Below are 19,670 nucleotides of genomic sequence, written 5' to 3' on the forward strand. Positions count from 1 at the left end.
TGAATAAGTTTGCAATGTCACCCTCAAAATATAAAAGAGTGAAAACGGGGGATGAAAGTACTCACATTCAAGTAATAAACTTGAAAGATTTGATGATTTGGAGATTAACCGGAACGATGAGTTTAACGAACGAAGCCTAAAGGAGAAGAGTCTTGTATTAGAAAAGTTTTCTTGTGTCACACCTCAACCGACGGCGGAATACGTCAAGGTGAGACGGTGATTGTTCATAGCACATGATACTACGTGTTACAATAGTCGTTAAATTTAATTTAATATCAAGCAATACAGAGATACAATGAATTGTTTTATAGTCATCTAGGTCCAATCATGCAATCCTATATCTTGCATCAAGTAATATTCAACAAACAAATTTCCAATACCTGAAAAACATGCGAGAGTGTCAACTAAAAATAGTTGGTGAGAACATAGGTTTTAATAAAATAAGTTTTAAGTTGAAAGCAATCCATATGTGTTAAGTTACTTTGTATACTTTGTGATTACAACCAAACCTTTGACACGTTTAGCGAGTCGTCTAATCCACGATTAGACTATTATGTTTAATGTTTAACGATCGTCGGATTCTGAACACACAAGCCTCTACCTAAGGCCTGCGTGGGCGGGTCGGGCCAATAGATCTATCATCATACTACCACGGGCTTTAACAAGTTAATGGTTGTACATGCGATTAAGTATACACTTGTAATAATCACACAATGAATATCATGAATAAAGCTTGAATCAAATAACATGTAAAACAAATTGATTATGCATGTTTCCACCCCGAAGTATAAAACGTTTAAAAGCATGTAAAAGGGGCTATGAACTCACCTTCGTTGATGAATTGAGACTTGTAACGCTTTTGTTTAGAGCCTTAATGATCAAGAAAGTTGTTAGAATGTGACCCTATTTCGGTGGAATAGAATCTCCGACCTCAGGTTCCCAGGAAAAGGTAAGTGGGTCCATTCACGCCCGGACACGCCACTTGGTTTTTCCTTAGGCCGTAGCCTTGGTGACAGAACCCTTGGTTGAATATCTATAGACTTGGTGTTTGTTTGGAAGTACAATTGGATTTTAGGGTTTCAAGTGATACTTTATGGTTTAGGGTTTTAGATTATCTTTTCCAGAAAAGAATAGGTTGTTTACTATTCAAGACACGAATTTTTAAAAATAGTAAACCTTTGAGTTAGATTACGAAAATTTTATATCTTGTAACCGTATGAGTTTTTTAACATATATATTTTTTATAAGATTTAAGTGTTTATAAAAAAAATATATAAAATTCATAGACTACCGAGGGGTCTGATTCTGAGTCAGTTTAGTAGAAAAATCACTAAAAATCGATACTTTAACAAATTGAGGAGATTCCAGTTGGATAATTTTTATAATTAGAAGGTCTACAATATATCCAAAAATAGGGTCATAATTCGTAAACATGAGTGAGTTATGACATTCGTTTTGAGGCTAAAGTTATGTGTTAGGATTTTCAGCAAGACCCTTTGTTAAAGAAAAATAATAAAAACATTTTTAAAGTTTATAAAATTTTACACCAAAAATTACAGAGATACTAGACACATAAAGAACCAATTTAGGCTTTTGAAATTCGTGATTTGGATATATTATGACTGAGATCTAAGCGTTGAAATAAAATGTTTTTCTGCAGAATGAAAGAACAAAACATTATACGGAAATTAGAACTTACTATGAAGGAAACGAGTTGTGAATCTTTGAGAGGATGATGATCACGAATTTTCAACCTTGGGGCTTTGGAATATGCAGGTTTGGAATGAATTTTAGGGGTGTTAGAGAGTTCTATTTATAGGGGTGTTTAGAGAAGAGATTATGATGAATTAGAGATAGAATTTGACTAGGACTTGAATTCAAATTTGGATAAGGCTAATCTTGTAGATCAAGAATAGAATATTCTAGAAGGTTATTCTTAATTTGAATTTAAGGATATAAATAAAATTACTTTAGGATAAAATTGACAATGACAAATATTAAATCTAGGCATTCCCGGTTAAACGTGTCACGTTAACGATTAACCGTGTATAACTAAATGTACATAGAAACATGTAATTGTGCATATGAAAATAATGTTAATAACTAGAAATAAATAATATATAATTCCTTAGAACATAGATGGTGAACTAATACACGGACCTTATTAAATACGAGTATAAAAGACTAGTGATTTCATGCATGAAAATGCATAGGTGTTACATCTTGGAAGTCTTTAAACGAAAATAAATGATAAGAAATGTAAACAATTTAAAGTTTAAGGTTTAAAATGTAAATATTTAAGAAATTATAATAATAGTCCTTTAAAAATGTAAGTTTGCTCAAAACCGGGTTAAAGTATCTAGCCCTTAATTTTACTCAACCTATGTTAAGTAATAAGGTGAGTAAAAATGCAAGAAAGCAAGTCTATAATATAGATACTAAAACGGGTTTTAACGAGTGTTCGGGTGGTCGGTTCGGGTCTTGGTGACTTGACCAAACCCAAAGTCAACTTTCCCAAAATAATAAATGTACGAGATAACTCAATAAATCTTAAAGAGACTTAACCAAGTATGTAGTTCTATTGTTTTAGAACTAACAACGTCCGTTAAGCGAGTGTTCGGTTTAATCGGTCCAAACTTTGTTATAAGATTAAGTTGGATTCAACATTCCGAGTACTTTGTGAAAATAATTAAAATCAGTTTATAAAGTATTTTTAAAGAAATATATAAGCTTTAATGGTTAAAAACACACTTGTGTGTCTTAAGCGAGTAAACTTGGTTTAGTTCGATTTGGTTCGGTTTTTATCTTGGAATAAGACCAAGAATGGTTACCACATATCCAAACATCATAGAACTTGTAAAATAATTTATAAATAATAATACCAAAGTTTAACATACAAAAAGTCAACGACAAAGTCTTTAAACGAAAGTTCGATTTCCGGTTCGGATCTTGTTTCGGGATAAGACCGAGGTTAGATTCTACAAACCTATAACCATGGAACTAATTAAAATGATTTTAGAAACTAAAATATTACATAAAACATGTTTATACAACTATTTAAACAAACTAGTAAACAAGAGTTCGGCTTCCGGTTTGGAGCTATTTACAGAATAACCGAGGCTAGTCTCTACAAACCCATAACCATGGAACTCAAAATGTAAAATAGAACTAAGATGAGCAGAAGTTAAACAAATATAACAAGTTTGATAGTTAGATGCGGAAAATATATATAATCAAGGACTACTACGAGTCCTCCATGTAGCTTTGTCTTATGGGCCGGACACTTAACCGACCGAGACCGGAGAAACGCCCACCGAAGGTACAAAAGGTGCTATTATATATATGTTGTATAACAATCTTCAAGTATAAATAAGTGTTAACAAGTTGATTATAATGTAAGACTATGGTCAGTTTGACTTTGGAAAGTCAAACTGCCAAAAAAATATGAAGAACACCTTTGAATGCTTGAGAATTGAAAGAGAAAAGGATGAATGAGTAAGGATTAATGAAGGGGATAAGGGTGTATATATAGGGTGGGTTGAAAGGGTTAAGCATGGGGTGTGATATCAAGGTTTGCATGCAAGAGGGGTCAAGACAAGTCACAAAACAACAAAAAAACAAAAACGGGGCTGCTGCTGATCTGCTGCTGGTCAGCACGTCGGTTCGTGTCCGGAAGTTCGTTTTTGATGTATCTTGAGCGTTTTAAGTCCGTTTTCGAATCCGTAAAAGGGGTTTTTCAAATTAGACAAGCGGGAATGTTTTAGTAACATAAAATCCAATATTTTATATATTTGAAATGTTCGGGATATAAATCGGGTCGGTTTATAACATAAAAACAAATACAAAATAAATACAATTTGACCCGAAATCTAGAGATGTCACAAGAACCATCCCATCGACTTAAAACTGATGGAATATTGTGCTGTCTTCTGGCTGAATATGATGTATGACAACGTTAGCACTAGTGGTAGAGGAGTTCCTAGTCATAATTCATAATCTTTGTCAACATCCAACTCTACATAAAAGTCATATATATTAGAATGTTCACTAGGCAGACCATTAATTAACACTTGCCATGACGGTCAACTATCACCCTCTGTTGACATCATTTAACGAGACACCATTGACCAGGCGTGCCATATGCCCACAACGAACCACCACCACTTCCGGTGACGGTCCGCCACTATGAATGACTATTTATAAAAATTTTATTGATAATAATTATAATCGGACTTTTAGGAAATGTGTGGGAACTTCCGACGTAACATGTTTTTTTGTTGGAATTATGTAGGAAATTTCCTACGTTTTCCCTACACATATATTTATGTAGCTGAGTCGTAGCAAATTTGTCGGAAAAACTGGGGCTATTTTTTCCGTGTGAATTTTGTTTGAAATCCGTAGGAAAGTTTGCTCGTAGGAAATCCGTAGGACGCTTTGGTAGGAATATAGCCAATTTTCTAGTAGTGCAAGGGGGAAACCCTAAAATCTTCTGTTTCAGATGTTTTGACTTTTTTTTTCTCGCATACTTCGAACTAAAGACGATTTGGGATGTTGAAGAACTTCTGTGTTTGGAGCTTGGGAGCATTTTTTAGTTTATCTTTGAAGAAAAACTTCTGTTTGGAGCTTGGGATAGAGCTTGCAACATGAGCAGGGCCGGCTCAACCTATTTGGAGGCTAAAACACTATATAAAATATGGGGCCTTATTGTAAAAATGTTATCTTGCTTTCACTCCAAATAAATTAAGATGTTGTCATCATTTTTTGCAAATACAGAAGTACGTAATGTAGTTCCTCTCACCTTGCCAGACCTAATTCAGTGTAAATGCCGCTCAAATTGCACACACCAATTCAAATCCCAAATTATAGATCTATAATTATTAATTTTGTTTTGGAAATTAAGGGCTTTAGGAAGTGAAGGCCTAAAGTCTTAGCTTCTTTTCGCTATCCCTGAAGACGACCGTGAACATGAGTAGCCATTTCAATCATTTCGTTATATTGCTTAGGTAATGTTTAATTATTGATTGTGTTGACTAATTTTCAGTGTTAATTGATCATATGACGAATTAATATTGAAAAGATTTATCTATATAAGATCTTTGATGTGGTTGATATTTAATTATATGATATTGATTACGCTAAGGGTGACGATCGTATGAGGTTCGTAGATTAAAGAGTTTTAAATTGGTGGGTCATGACTCAACAGGTTGAATAGATATACCCAAACACTACATTATTATTTGTGTCAAAGACACCAATTGATACGGTTTATTCGAGACGACTGATAATCTCTCAAGAACACAAGATAAATAAAAAGAAAATGGACCCAAAATAGTAATTTTTTTTTTTTCATAATGAAAAAGGAGGAAACATTAAATAGAAAAAACATCAGAAGAGTTTGAACCTAATTCAAAAACAATTGAAAATAAATAGATAAGAAAGTTCAAATAACTCAAGCATATCTAAATCTGTATTAGATAACCATATCTTTTCTTGTAGCAATTTTAATCCAAATCTGATATGGTGTATGGGGCTTCCATCCGGGCCGAGTTGCGGTTATGGCTCTTGCGGGGATTCATTCGTATGAATAACCGGATCATATCACCAACCCTAACCGAAATACAATTAAATCTAATTTGTCACATTTTAGGTCAAGCCATTTGGTTTGTGAATATAAGTAATAATTAGTTACTTTGTGACAATTTACAAACAATAACTCAAAGCTCGTATTATTCTATTTGTGTAATCGATGTATTATTATTTGTTTTTGTTCTTCTCATAATCTTTTTCAATTAATAAACTTGCGTTTATATATTTAATTTAGATTAGAGAAAAAAAAAGGATAAAAATAATCAAAGAATGTTGAAATGAAAATGGATAGTAATAAGGAAAGATATTGTTGAAAATAAGAGTCGTTGGATAGTCTAAAATAAAGGGTTAATTTAACTATAGGGAGGAAAATAAAAAAAAACTTATAATAACAAATTATCCAACATTAAATGTTAACACATTTTAAATAACCCCTCTAAATAGTCACTTTTAGAATGATCTTTTAAACTTAAACGAATTAACGTGTCAACAAATTTATTAAACAAGTTATGTTCAGACTGACTCACTATTAAACAACACAAGTTATATTAACCAATCCAAAACTAACTATTTTCTTGCCGTGCTTATATTGCGTTTTAAATCATATCAGCAATTGACGCTTCTAGCTCACACCTCCAGTTATCTATATATTCATAGCTTGGGACCAAGGCGAGAGTGAGCTTCAAAGTTCTCTTAGATTCATGGACCTAAGGGCTAATACCCTTACGACTTAAGCTTCTTCCATTTCAATTAAGACCATTGCCAACATAAAATTCTTCATGTAAAAGTTGTTCTGCTTCATGTGAGCTGCCCCTAGGGATGGCATAAAGAGATTAGCTTTAAAATTTTCGCTTGGATTAGACAGATTTGAGATTATGGATACCTGAAACCCAACGGGTATGTGACTGGATAATAGATTAGCTTTAAAATTTCGCATGTATGAAATTGGGTGATACTACACCTGATTACCTGAAACGTATACCTATTTACCATAATCATACACCCGAAAATTTACAAGTTTTTATATCATTTTGCTTGAACCCTTGTCCCTTAATGCTTATTTTAGTTGGTTCATTATATAGAAGATTAAATTTTCGTTTAGAATATATATTTGATGAAGTTATTTATAGGTTGTATTTTATAAAGTATAAACTTAAAATTATATAAAAGTTATAATGGTATTATTTATTTGTGAAATTATATGAAAATTATAATGGCATTATTTATGTGATGATGTTTATATGCATGTAAAGCATCATTTTTTAATTTGTAATATATATTATAAAAAATAAAGTTGTCCAATAACTCTAAATAGTATAAACGAAATGTACTCGAAAATTCCAATGGATGTCCTTTTTTTTCACAAATTAACGGATATACCTGATATCGGTTGGTATACTTGTTACCCGAAAGTTTCCGACAAATACCCTGCGGGCATTGGGCCTGATATCATACAATATTTTACAAATGTGCATGTGTCTGAGATTACAAATACACAGTCCATTGTCATCCCTAACTGCCTCGCCATCTCTTTGCTCCATTTTTACGTGCCGCATTTCCTCTCTTGCTATCTTAAAATCTGTCCTTATGTTTGGGCTCCTCCTCGTTCCTTTCTTCTCCCTGACGACAACCCCTCTCCTTCGCACAAAACCACAAATTCACTGGCATTACATTAAAGAAGGCCCAACAACCGTTATAAAATAAATTGCATTCTCTACGCGTAATTTTTTAAATAAAAAATGAATATTTGTTGAGAAAATTTTAATGATTAAAGTAATTTTTTAAATAAAAAATGAATATTTGTTGAGAAAATTTTAATGACTAAAGTGAGAGGTATAATAGAATGGTTGGTTCATTTGAAAGCAAAGTTTTGAAAAAAGATGTGGTTGTGTGTGTTTGGATCAACACCAATACATGTCATCAATGCAATTGTCAACGATCGGCTAAACGGGCATTGAATTCCATGCCTTATTGCCTTTATATCCCTATCTACTATTTAGATATCCATAAATGTAAGTTTTAAACTAATTTGATAAACCCAAAGAAATTTTGTGGGTTATTGTTTAATCTTAAGCGAATAAATAATCAAACACGAACAAAATAAGTAAACACACACACACACACATATATATATATATATATATATATATATATATATATATATATATATGCTTGTACTGGTTCGTTAAACAAATAAACTTGTTTATGTTTGTTTATATCGGTTGATTCATACCCATTTATACCTAAACAATATAATTTGTGTCAAATACTATGAGTCAAACTTGTTACCACGTTTTTGAAAACCGAGAAGAAAAAATAAACTAAATAAATTTCATCATTTTTCACAACTATTTATTAAAAACAATTTAATTCACTATCAACTAATTAAAATATAATTAATTTAAACATCACTCAGTAACATTTCAAAAGAAAAAATAAATAAAAAGAAGAATCGATTGGTATATACTCGGAAGAAATAAGCGTAGAGTTGCCTATGACATGAGTTGTTAACCTAACACGACTCATTGCAGAGTAAATGAGTTAGTGTTTGCATAAAGCGGATTCGGGTCATAAATGCAATGACATGTTTTTAACTTGCCTAATCTGTCTATGTTTTTAACTAACCATGTTAAAGTCATTAACATACCTCAAGTTTAAGACTCGTTATCAAAAATACATACATTTAAAATTAAAATAAGTAAATATATCACAATCAAATTTCCTCCCTTAACAAGCTAACGTAGTTTGTTAAGTGTTTATGAAGCGTTAGATTTGATAACTTTATTTTGTTGTGGTAATCATGTTTTATTATTTATTTATCATGCTAAGTGGCTCGTGTCAACCCAAATATAGAATAAGAAACTCTCTTCTGTCATAGCTCTCGAGCCTATTCTATTCATTACTGAAGAAAGTCATATGTTAAACATGTCGTGTTAATACACTCCTTTTTATTTGTTCTTGACGTGTTGAGTACTACACATATTAAACAAAAATATCAGTTTACAAAAATGTCACATTTACTTAAAACTTATCAAACACTTATCATTTTTGAGTTGAATAGCCCCATTAAACATTTCATGTTAAACATGACACGTTTTACGCAACACAATATGCTTCCAGGCTATAAACAAAAGCATGAGAGAAGGTTATTTTCTCTTATTAAATCCTTCAATTTTAATATTTCAATAACAGGGCAGTAACATCTGAAAGTATCATTTTCTATTTTCAAGTTTTTCTTTATTTTACCACCTGCGTTAACTTTATAGTTAAAAGATAAGTAAAGCAGCCCCCACACCATTTAATGTGGTAGCAAAGGTGGTTTACTATCAAACTGATAGTCAGGTGCTATATTCCCTTTGAAGGTGGTTGTAAATAATATTTAGCTCTTTAGCTACTCAAATAAAAAAAAGGTAACTTCATAAAATAGTAACCAATTTTTAAAAGTGTTCCAATTAGGTCACTCAAATTTAAAAAATGGTTCAGTTAAGCCACTCAACTTTCATATTTGATTAAATTAAAGGTTTTAATATGTTTTTTTAGTCTTTTTCTTTTTTGTTTCACATAGGAAATCTTTTTATCTTCTTTTTGAAGTTGACGTTGGGTGGCGACGTGAATTTTATTTTTTATTTTTTAAATTTTAATATAATTAGCCTTTTTTTATATTTTTTAAATTTAACTACATATATTGCAAATTCCGACCACCACATCTTATCCTCTATTTCTTTTTGACGCACAAAAAAATCGGTGAGACTTGATTTGAAGATTTAGTGACCCGATGTTGGAAAAATATGCATCAGTGATCTAATTGGAACACTTTTGAAAGTTGGTTACTATTTTATAAGATTTTCCATAAAAAAAGTAAATTGCTAATAGAGTTGGTGATCCATTAGTAAAAGCAAAGTTTATAAAACACCAAGAGGTTAGAATGTCTTAGGTTTAAGTCCTCTCAAATAATATAAATTTATTATTAACAAAGATAAGAAAATTATAGTATAGGGTAAAGTTAAAATACAAAGAGAGACAAAAATGAGAAGTGTTTTAACATTTTTGATCATACAAAAAACCTCTTAAAAACAAATTAAAAAAAAACCCGACGAAAAGACACAATGCCGAGATCAAAGAAACCATGATGAAAATAAACAAAAAACACAATTATAATTAAAAAAAGGACACAATAGATCCAAATATAATATAATGCCGAACAATATATAACACAATATTTAGTAATATAACACAATATCAAAAAAAAAAAAGACACAATGTCAATGAAAAAAAGCACAACCAATAATGAAAATAAACACAAAACACAATAATAAACAAAAAGACACAATAATCTTTTTCACTCAACCTTGTGTCTTTTTTTTAGAATGAGAAAAACGATGAAAACATTTTTGTGTTTTTACTTTTTTCATTTTTTTTATTAAAATTTGAGTTATGGTTTTTCTATTAATTTTTTAGGGTTTTTTTATAGCTACAAATCCTTCTCGTTATTCTCATTTTTGTCCCTATTTGTAGAATAACATGACCTATAAAATCTTAAATATATATAAATGAAACCTCTAAAAGCTCACTGGCTGCTTCCTACATTCTCTCAAACCACCATATTGCTTTATTTGTAAATGGAGGTTTCTCATGCATTTGACCCGAATTCATGGGTATGGGTCTCACCAAACCCAGCTAACCCTTAAACGGGTTATAACATCTCATTAAATTAAAAATTAATCTCACCAAATTTCTGATATGAAAATACTATAAAATAGGGATATACTAAAAAATAATAGCCAATTTTTTTAAAGATATTATTTATAGTTAATAAACAATTTTATAGTAAAAAAAAAATAAGCGTGTCATGGGTTTCAACAAACCCAGATAACTTTAAACGGGTTATAACATCTAATTTATTTATGAAACTTTTTTATCAAATCCTAAGTATAATATTAACTTTCTTACAATAAATAAAATTAAAATCCAAAAAATATATAAATATTAGTAACGAAGAATGTAAAACACCTCCGTAATACGGGGGATAAAAACTAGTATAGTATAAAAATGGTTTTGAAATGCATGCATTTTTTATTTACATATTCTTATTTTTATTACATAATTAATCCTATAACATTTTAATATGGGTAACCTTTAAGTTCCATTATGTTACACAGGCCACCCTCAACTTTTTAATATTTTACGAACATATACCATAACGAATCAAACCAACACCAATTAAGTTTCCGTTACGTGAGCATCACATCACGCATATTAAAGCAACTAGTTTTTATTAAAAGTATATAACTACATAGAGGTGCACAAATTGGGTTTTTCTAATATCTTGTTCTAGGTATGACCAGATATTGGAAAATCAGATATTGGCAATACCTGGATTAGGTTCGGCCCGAGTATTGTCTTTAAAAACCATACCCTATGCACCGTGTTCGGGTCGAGTATAGAACCAGACATTCTAAAACCGGGTATTTGAAAACCCCTATATTCGGGTTTTTCGAGTATAGATTGGGGTTTTTTTTAAACGATGCACCTTTTTGGGGTATTTTGTGGTATATTTCACGTAATTTCGGCTATAGATCAGGTATTTGAAATACCTGGTCTCGAGTACTACAAAAACCCGGTTCCTAGGTATGGAACCGGTTCTGATTTTTCGGTATCACCTGATACAAATAGGGTCCTGTTCCGGGGTACGTGTTTTGGTACTAAAATGCATACCCTATCCGTATCCCATAGATATGGTCGGGTACAGGTTCTGATAATAAAAACCCGAGTATTAAAAAAACCGGTTACGAGTATTTTTTTGAAGTTCGTTTCTTTTTTCACCTCTATAACTAAATAACTAATAATCTAATGTCTAATAATTTGGTTGTGGCTTAATGGTAGATCACTCACTTTATTAGTGAGAGATAGGGGGTTCAAACCTCAATATCACCAATTTATATGGGAGATATGAGAGATGACCCTGGCTTGTCAGGGTTCGAACCCTGATCTCACTCGGTTTTACTGTCTTCTCAACCTCACTATCACCAATTTATATGGGAGATATGAGAGATGACCCTGGCTTGTCAGGGTTCGAACCCTGATCTCACTCGGTTTTACTGTCTTCTCGCTGTCGTGCTGTTTGGCGGGCGTGGGGGTCCGGTTTTATTCAGGGAATCCGACCGCTATGGGCTCCGTCCGTCCGGACTCATGGCCGGTTTGGACTACCTTTAACCATTGAGGGCCGCATACAGAATACCCAATGTTACTTAGCTGGACGTTTTAAAAAAAATAATATAAAGTCTAAACCTTTGATTGGTGTCCAAGTAGCCCAATAAGTTGTCCATTTAAACTTGGGGCCCGCCCAAACACCAACCAGACACCTATTCCTCTTTCTTTCATGGCGTTTTCCTTATCTTCTTTTCTTCTTTAGTCGTAATTGCATCGCGATCATCGATTCTTCTTCCTCTTCATATTTCATCATAAACCCTAACAATCAAAATCCTCCAGTATTGGCTGGCAATGCGACCTTTGTCATCCTCCATTGTCTTCTCCACAGAGGACTCATTCAATCAATCTTTCAGCTATGGCCGCCGATGCATACGCACCTACTTCCTTTCCGATTCTCTGTAATGCCGCTGCTGGTGCTTCCGCTGGTTTGTTTTTAATTTAATTTTATTGTTTTTTTTGTTAATTTACGGTTTATAGATTAAAGGCTAGGGTTGCGGATTGCGTTTTGGTTTAGTTTCTAAGTGTTGTAGAAATCGTTAGGCGCTAGTCAAACAGTGAGGTATGGACTAGCGATTGATTGGAATTTATATGTAATTTTGTAAATATACACGCAAGGAGGTAGTAGTCACCACTCAGATGGTGGGGTGGGGAATTACGATTAATCGGGATTAATCAGATCCGACTTTAATGTATAATTTTAAGTTTTATATACACACACACATTTTTATATGTAATTTCAGTTTTATATATAATCATACACATTTTGGCCGGAAATTGGTTGGAGTATCGTTGGAAACCACTGATTTTGGCTGGAACCTTGCCAGAAAAGCTGAATAAGTCCGATTAATCCTGATTTTTGCTGGATTTGACTGTTGGCCGATTAGCCCAATTTTAATCAGTGGGGTGGGGACTAGGGATTAATCGGGGATTAATTGGCGTCTAGTCGGGATTTTTACAACCATGCATACACGCATATATATATATATATATATATATATGTATATATACACACACACACACCATATTTATATACATATTTTTTAATTTTGACTGATTTTACCACAGTGACGGTCACTGGCCGGTGGGGGTACCGACTAACGATTATTCGGGGATTAGTCGGTGTCTGGTCGGGATTTTTACAACCATTTGTTGTTGATTATTGAATTGTTTATAACTGCGATACTGTATGTGCAGGAGTTATTGCAGCTACATTTGTGTGCCCTTTAGATGTGATCAAAACCAGGTTTCAGGTTCATGGACTTCCGCAGCTTAATGGTGGAGTCGTAAGAGGTACATAGAGTTTGTGATTGTGATAGTTTTTCTAAATTTAGTGATGTGGCATGAAAACTGTAAAAAATCAGGGATGTGTATTTGGTATTGAAATTTCAGTGCTTGCTAATGAGTGTTTCATGTTTTTTTAATTGTAGTTAAGTTTCTGATTCTATTGGTTTCTTCTTTTTGAATGCTTGGATCAGGTAGTCTTATAATAGGTAGTCTAGAACAGATTTTTCGCAAGGAAGGGACGCGTGGTTTGTACCGTGGGCTTTCTCCTACTATTCTTGCCTTGCTTCCAAATTGGGCGGTGAGTCGTTCTTTTTTATTCCATGAAGTAGTTTTGTATGCATGATTCTGTAAGGGCCTGTTCTTTTATTTGGTTTGCATGTAGGCTGCACCGGGTGTGATATAGTGAAGAAGAGCATACTGGTTTTGATGATTTGATATAAAAGTTATCTTTTGAGGGGGGGGGGGATTTGGTATTGGTTATTGAAACTGTTTATCTTTTCAGTTGTTGCTGTTTGAAACAAGCAATTTGGAAGAATCAGTTTTATACTGCTTATTTGAAACAGCTATCTTCGCTAGCAAACAAAGAGATATTCAGTTTGGATAAACAACCCCAGACACCCTTGATGCTCTATTGCTGTATTTAAACATATTAAGTGAATAAGCAGTTTGGAATAAGCAATTTTATACTTCTTATTAAAACAACCAATGTCAGCTTATTGTTGTATCAAAACATATTGGATAGGCAATCCCAAACACCTCTGAAATGAATTTTACAATCAAGAGAGGAAGAAAAAATCAAGGTTTTTAGATAGGGTGACCTGGATTTTTTTTGTTGAATATGCTTTCCTGTGTGACAGCAAGATTTTATAATATAGTTCCAGGAATAGCTATTAGCTGTCTAGTTTTCTTATTAAGTTGCTTCTTTTATGGATATAACTGAGTTTTACATTTTCAACTTCCATCCATGCTTTATGTGGCTGCTCTGCTATTGTCCTACTATCGTTAAGAATTTTGTGCCTAACAAAATATAAAGTTTATAAATGGTGGGAGTGTTCTAAACATTTTTTTAATTTAAAACAGTTTCCTCTGTGATTATGTAAAATGCTAATGCACACATGTCCTGAATCTTGACTTGTTAGCCGTTTTATTGATATTACTTCTGTGTTTAGCTATTTTTATTGACATGTTTTCATGTAAAATAATGTTTTCATTTAGCGACTTTTGCTTTCATGATTAAATTTGAACTCAGTACAAATAAGCTCAATGCAAACAATGAACCCCCTTCCTGAAAGCACAACGATAGAACCTGCCATGCTCTTATGAAGTTATTAAATATAGCGATCTTTAAGCTTTTTTAACAAGCATCTTGGAATCTATGCTAACCATGAATCTTCATAATATGACATTTCTGTACATATAGACAGATGTAAAGTATTTTTTCTTCACCATCAGTCCAGAAGTGGTATTTATGCATCAGTATAATATTACATTCATAGAATATCATGTCTAACTGAACCATGATATTGTTTTCAGTAAACTTAGCGATTGAGTTGATAGTTAACAATTAACAAACTAGTTTCTTCTTAGGACTTTATAATATAGAAACAATGTTATAAAATCCGTAGCAGTGGTCCAAAGTTGAGGGCATTGACTTAAAGATCCATATACACCAAGGCTTTATAGTGTTCTTCAATTTGGATATTTAGCAATGAATGCTTTTAATAAATACTTTATTGCATCGTTAGTTCTCACTTCCCAGTTTCAAAAATAGTTAATCTATATACAAGACTTCTTTTGCGTAACTTATTTCTACTTGGAGGTTCTACTGGTGATTTTCTTTTAAAAGATTTCTGAAGTTCAGTTCTTTAAAAACAAATATTGCAACTTTTGCAGGTTTATTTTACTATATACGAGCAGCTCAAAGGTTTGCTCGGCTCAGGTTAGCCTCTGTTCTTTGAATAACATATGCATTAATTTAATGTTATAGTTAATGAACATGATGTTTTTATTCCTGAACGCTTGTCTTTGTGCTCTTTAAATTCAAGCGATTAATGCTGTGTTAGTTATTTTGCAATTTTAGATGGAATTCATGGCCTATCTTTCGGTGCCAACATGTTAGCTGCTTCAGGAGCCGGAGCTGCAACAACCATTGTGACAAATCCTTTATGGGTTGTGAAGACACGGCTCCAAGTATATTTGGAATTTTGGATAATATGTGTTTGATTTCATGATATGCGTTTTAAATTAAAAATTAAACCTTGGTTGTTATTGTGCAGACTCAAGGTATGAGGACAGGCCTAATGCCATATAGGGGTACACTTTCAGCTTTGAGAAAAATTGCTCATGAAGAGGGTATTCGTGGCTTATACAGGTATGATATTATTATTACAATATTACTTAACTATTTTATTCTTGTAAAAGCCACTTAACAATTTTTCGCTTCTTGTTTTGTTATCGTAAACGTTTCTTAACAACTTTTTGCACATAAAAAACCAACATATCTTGTTTTTTTGATTTTTTTTTCTTTCATAAAAGTCCGTCAACAATATTTTGCATATAAAAAACCAACGTAGTTTCTGTTTTTTTTTCAATCATAAAAGTCCCTTAACATGCTAAATTTGAAAAGAAAAGGTTTAACTATGATTGGATGAAATCATGAAAACATTATTAACAAATTACATTATAATGGGGATACAAATTATTTGTTTTTAACGTTTTGGTGGTTTTAAATTTATACAAACCATTTTATATGTGTTTAATTTTAGTTACGCCATCCATTCTCGTGTATAGTTGTTATATTGTTTTTTGAAAGATCATTTGTTATTATCAACTTATTGAATTATAAAATGGAAAAGTAAAGATGGAACACTGAACGGCCTTTGCCTTGCTATGTGTCCAATTTAAAACATTAATTAACCTCACTTATTTTCTCATGTTGTATTATTAAGTAGTAAAGGAAAACATGTGTGCGGACTTTAATGTGTAAAAATTGTAAAGGGACTTTAATGAGAGAAAAAAAAAGTTTGTTTTTTATGTGCAAAAATTTAAGACTTTTATCTGAAAATACAGTAAGTGTGTTGGTTTTTTATAGTAAATGAATTTAACTTTCGTGTCTTTGAATATTGTATTATGTGGACAGTGGTCTAGTACCTGCACTAGTGGGCATTAGTCATGTTGCAATTCAATTTCCAGCATATGAGAAGATCAAACTTTATTTGGCGAGTAGAGGTACAAGCAAAATTATAATCTTTGTCAACATTATAAAGTATAAACAATAACATTTGTTATACTTTATAAATAATTACAGATGGTACCACAGCTGATAAACTTGGTGCTCGTGACGTTGCTGTTGCTTCTTCAGTTTCAAAAATATTTGCATCCACATTAACCTATCCACACGAGGTATGAATGCATGATATAAATATAGCTATAGACCATTTTTTTGATGATTCAATGTTTGACCAGGTTGTTAGGTCAAGGCTGCAAGAACAAGGGCACCATTCTGAAAAGAGATACGCGGGAATGATGGATTGCATAAGGAAAGTATTTGAAAAAGAAGGGTTTCGTGGGTTTTATCGTGGTTGTGCTACAAACTTATTGAGGACAACCCCTGCTGCTGTTATAACATTTACAAGCTTTGAAATGATTCACCGTTTTCTTGTCACTTTATTCCCTTCTGACCCTCATCCTCACACATTATCAAGATAATCTACATTGTTGGATACAATGGTATTTTTTAAATCTAAACATCTGTATAATTACAAGATTTTTATTCTTGGGGTAGTGTATACCATAAATAGTAAGCAAATTCAAGATTTTGGATGTGGAGGTTTTTTCTGAAGTATAAGAATCTGTTACTTGGAAACTTACACGACCCACCAAAACCCAACTTTTTGACGGGATCGGGTAAAACGCAACTTGTGCTGGGCAAGTTTGGTTAAAGTGTGTGTTAGAATAGGTTAATAAAGTGTTGATGTACTTGAAAGTAGAAAATAGGGACCAAGAGGTCAGTTATCAATAGCTTGTGTTGAAATTAGAGACAAATAGTACAAAGTATCTTTGATCAAGTGAAATACCAACAAGGTTTATGTGGTACTTGACCATGGACCATGGTCTATGGACCATATCATCTTGACCTCTGTTTTAGCCTTTACATCCTGATGCCATATTACTTAGCCTCAAGTCTTAAAGCTTAATAAAATGGTACAATAAAAAAAACCTATAGTAAAGTTTATGATGCAACTTTGCACATGAAAATTCATCATGTGTAACAATAAAGTTAGAGAAAAATGGAAGAGGAATGATTGGATATTATTATCGGTGGGAAGGTGTGATTATGTGACACACATCATCATGCTTAGTTTAATCACAACTCACCAAACCATACACCACACACCAAAAAGAAAGAAAAAGAAGTGTGCCTTGCTTTCATGATATCTTTGCCAATTGCCACCCTTGGCTTTGGGCCCTCACTCACCACCACCATTTGGTTCTTTCCAACTTTATTTTATGCACATAAAGAATTAAACAACTTTTTAGCCTTATTAATTATCAAATGACCAATGTGTTACTTTTATTATCTTCTTGGATTCATGACAATGTATACTTTAATTGTTGTTTTTCTTATGAAAGAATACTTTACACAAACAATCAGTAAAACAAATGAAAATAAAATAGAACCTTATCACATCAACACACCTTGGTGTCACTAGTGACATGAATGGTATGAGATTAAGGAATAAGATAAAAGGTTTGACAAGGTAATTAGTAGGATACTATGATTAAATGTCTAGCCTTTTGATTAGTTAAGTAGATTATTGGTAATTGGTATTAGCTTTCTAAGTGACCAAAAGGAAATGCATGTTGTTTAACCTATGGCCAACTCAAAAAGGATTGCTATGATTATGGTAACTACAAGGGTTTCAAATGCTTTAATAAATCATTAATCTTATTGGAAATTACATATTACTTTTTTGTCTTTGAAAGTCAATATCCATATAGCTTTTTTTTTTAATCTTAAATTCAAGACTTTTTAATATGTAATTATTAAGAAAGGAAAATTGGTATTGTGTTGAAAAGTTAATTATAGTTCTCTTTCATATTAAAAAATAAATAAAAATACTAAAGTGAATAAAAAAGGAAACTGCAAATATTGTGAAATTCCTTCAATAATATACATATTGACCAAAATCTGAATAAATCTCATTTATTAGATTTTGGATAAAAGTACGTTTATGGTGCCATTATAGTCATCCACCCAAAACAACAAAACATATTAATGTGACAAATATCTCCTTTTTGAAAATGAAGAAACCTAAAACCACCACAACCACACCTACAACCATAGTCCATATCTCAAGTGGTGTTTGGTTTGCTCATATACTATTAATCTTAACTAGGTTTGTTTTCAACAACCATTATTTGTTTGAAAATGATGTTTTGCCTTCTTTCACTCAATACTCCAACTAATTCCTTTCTTATTTTTCTATTTAAATCTAAAATTTAAATATATTACCAAGAGTAATACTTTTAATTCTCTCTTATGAAAAAAAATCAAAATAAAATAATATAAAATAAATTGAATGAAAATCATATAATTAGACTGAAATAACAGAAAGTAGGTAAGTACAGATAATTATAATATAACCATCACGTAATGAAATTTTATGGTCATTCACAAAGGAATAAAAAAAATGCTTGGAATTTTAAAGGCCAAGAATAGTGTTATTCCCAAAGGAGGCAAAAGCTTTATATAATTTTTATGAGGAAGCATTAGGACATGGAGAGTAAACAAGAAGCAATGTTGCATGTTATCACAAGTAGTTGGGCACAGCATCAACTTTAGTTTTTGTCATTTCAAATCAATCATTATATAATATATAGAAACAAAAATGAATATTAACAGACATCACAAAATCAAGTGTAGAGAAACAATGTGAAAAATCGAAATCAAGTTGACATGCTCATGTCGTGTATCTAGATATCCTACGAATTGTAGTTGTCGAATCTATTAAGTTGATGTGATATTTAATTTTGGTTTCTTATTTAGTTTGTTAGAAAAGATAAAGGTTATATTTGTTACACTTTAATAAAAGTGATGAAAAACAGCATGTTATGATAACATAGGAGTAATATAGAAGGTGGTCCTAGGATTCCAAGAGCACCCAACCTGTAAAGATAAAAACATATAGGTAATTGATGCTTCTCCCACTTTTACTTTCGGTTTCCATTGAAAAGAAAAGAAAATAAATACCAAGTAATCCAAAACTATAATACAATTTATGATCATGCATACATATAATCAGTAAAATGTCACGGTTCTTTACCAACCCTAATATAATTACACAACATATTATATGCAATTATCTATAACACAACGTATCAAAATTTACTTTCGAAAGGCACATTTTTAAATATATAGCAATGATAACGGAAGTAGATAAAAAAATAACTATGTCGATTGCTCCTTTTTATGCTATTTCAATTATAGTACACGCCTACTTAATAACAAAATTATCACCGCTTCGTCTGATCGTTTGATTTGCCTTAAACAAGGGTCCATATTCACTACGCACGCTATATTTTCCTTT

At 32.0% G+C, this 19,670-nt stretch overlaps 1 protein-coding gene across 1 annotated transcript; it reads left to right on the forward strand.

Annotated features, from left to right (window-relative positions):
- The first annotated feature begins 12,147 nt into the window (after positions 1–12,147).
- On the forward strand, positions 12,148–16,788 carry LOC143597149 (nicotinamide adenine dinucleotide transporter 1, chloroplastic-like). The gene is made up of 9 exons (XM_077075736.1): positions 12,148–12,221; positions 12,991–13,086; positions 13,272–13,378; positions 14,974–15,019; positions 15,161–15,270; positions 15,357–15,451; positions 16,220–16,308; positions 16,388–16,482; positions 16,546–16,788. Exons 1-9 carry the CDS (start codon positions 12,152–12,154, stop codon positions 16,786–16,788), a joined length of 951 nt encoding a protein of 316 aa, XP_076931851.1. The 5' UTR covers positions 12,148–12,151.
- Positions 16,789–19,670: the final 2,882 nt, after the last annotated feature.

This window comes from Bidens hawaiensis, unplaced genomic scaffold (genome assembly GCF_021521415.1).
Source record: "Bidens hawaiensis isolate Kalapana, Puna unplaced genomic scaffold, B.hawaiensis_p1.1 tig00047624_1, whole genome shotgun sequence".
Lineage (NCBI taxonomy): Eukaryota > Viridiplantae > Streptophyta > Magnoliopsida > Asterales > Asteraceae > Bidens > Bidens hawaiensis.

Coding starts and splice junctions, on each gene's coding strand:
- LOC143597149 (XM_077075736.1), top strand. CDS start 12,152: ATGGCCGCCGATGCATACGCACCTACTTCCTTTCCGATTCTCTGTAAT. Junction 15,452..16,219: donor GGTATTCGTGGCTTATACAG/GTATGATATTAT, acceptor TTATGTGGACAG/TGGTCTAGTACCTGCACTAG. Junction 16,483..16,545: donor CATTAACCTATCCACACGAG/GTATGAATGCAT, acceptor ATGTTTGACCAG/GTTGTTAGGTCAAGGCTGCA.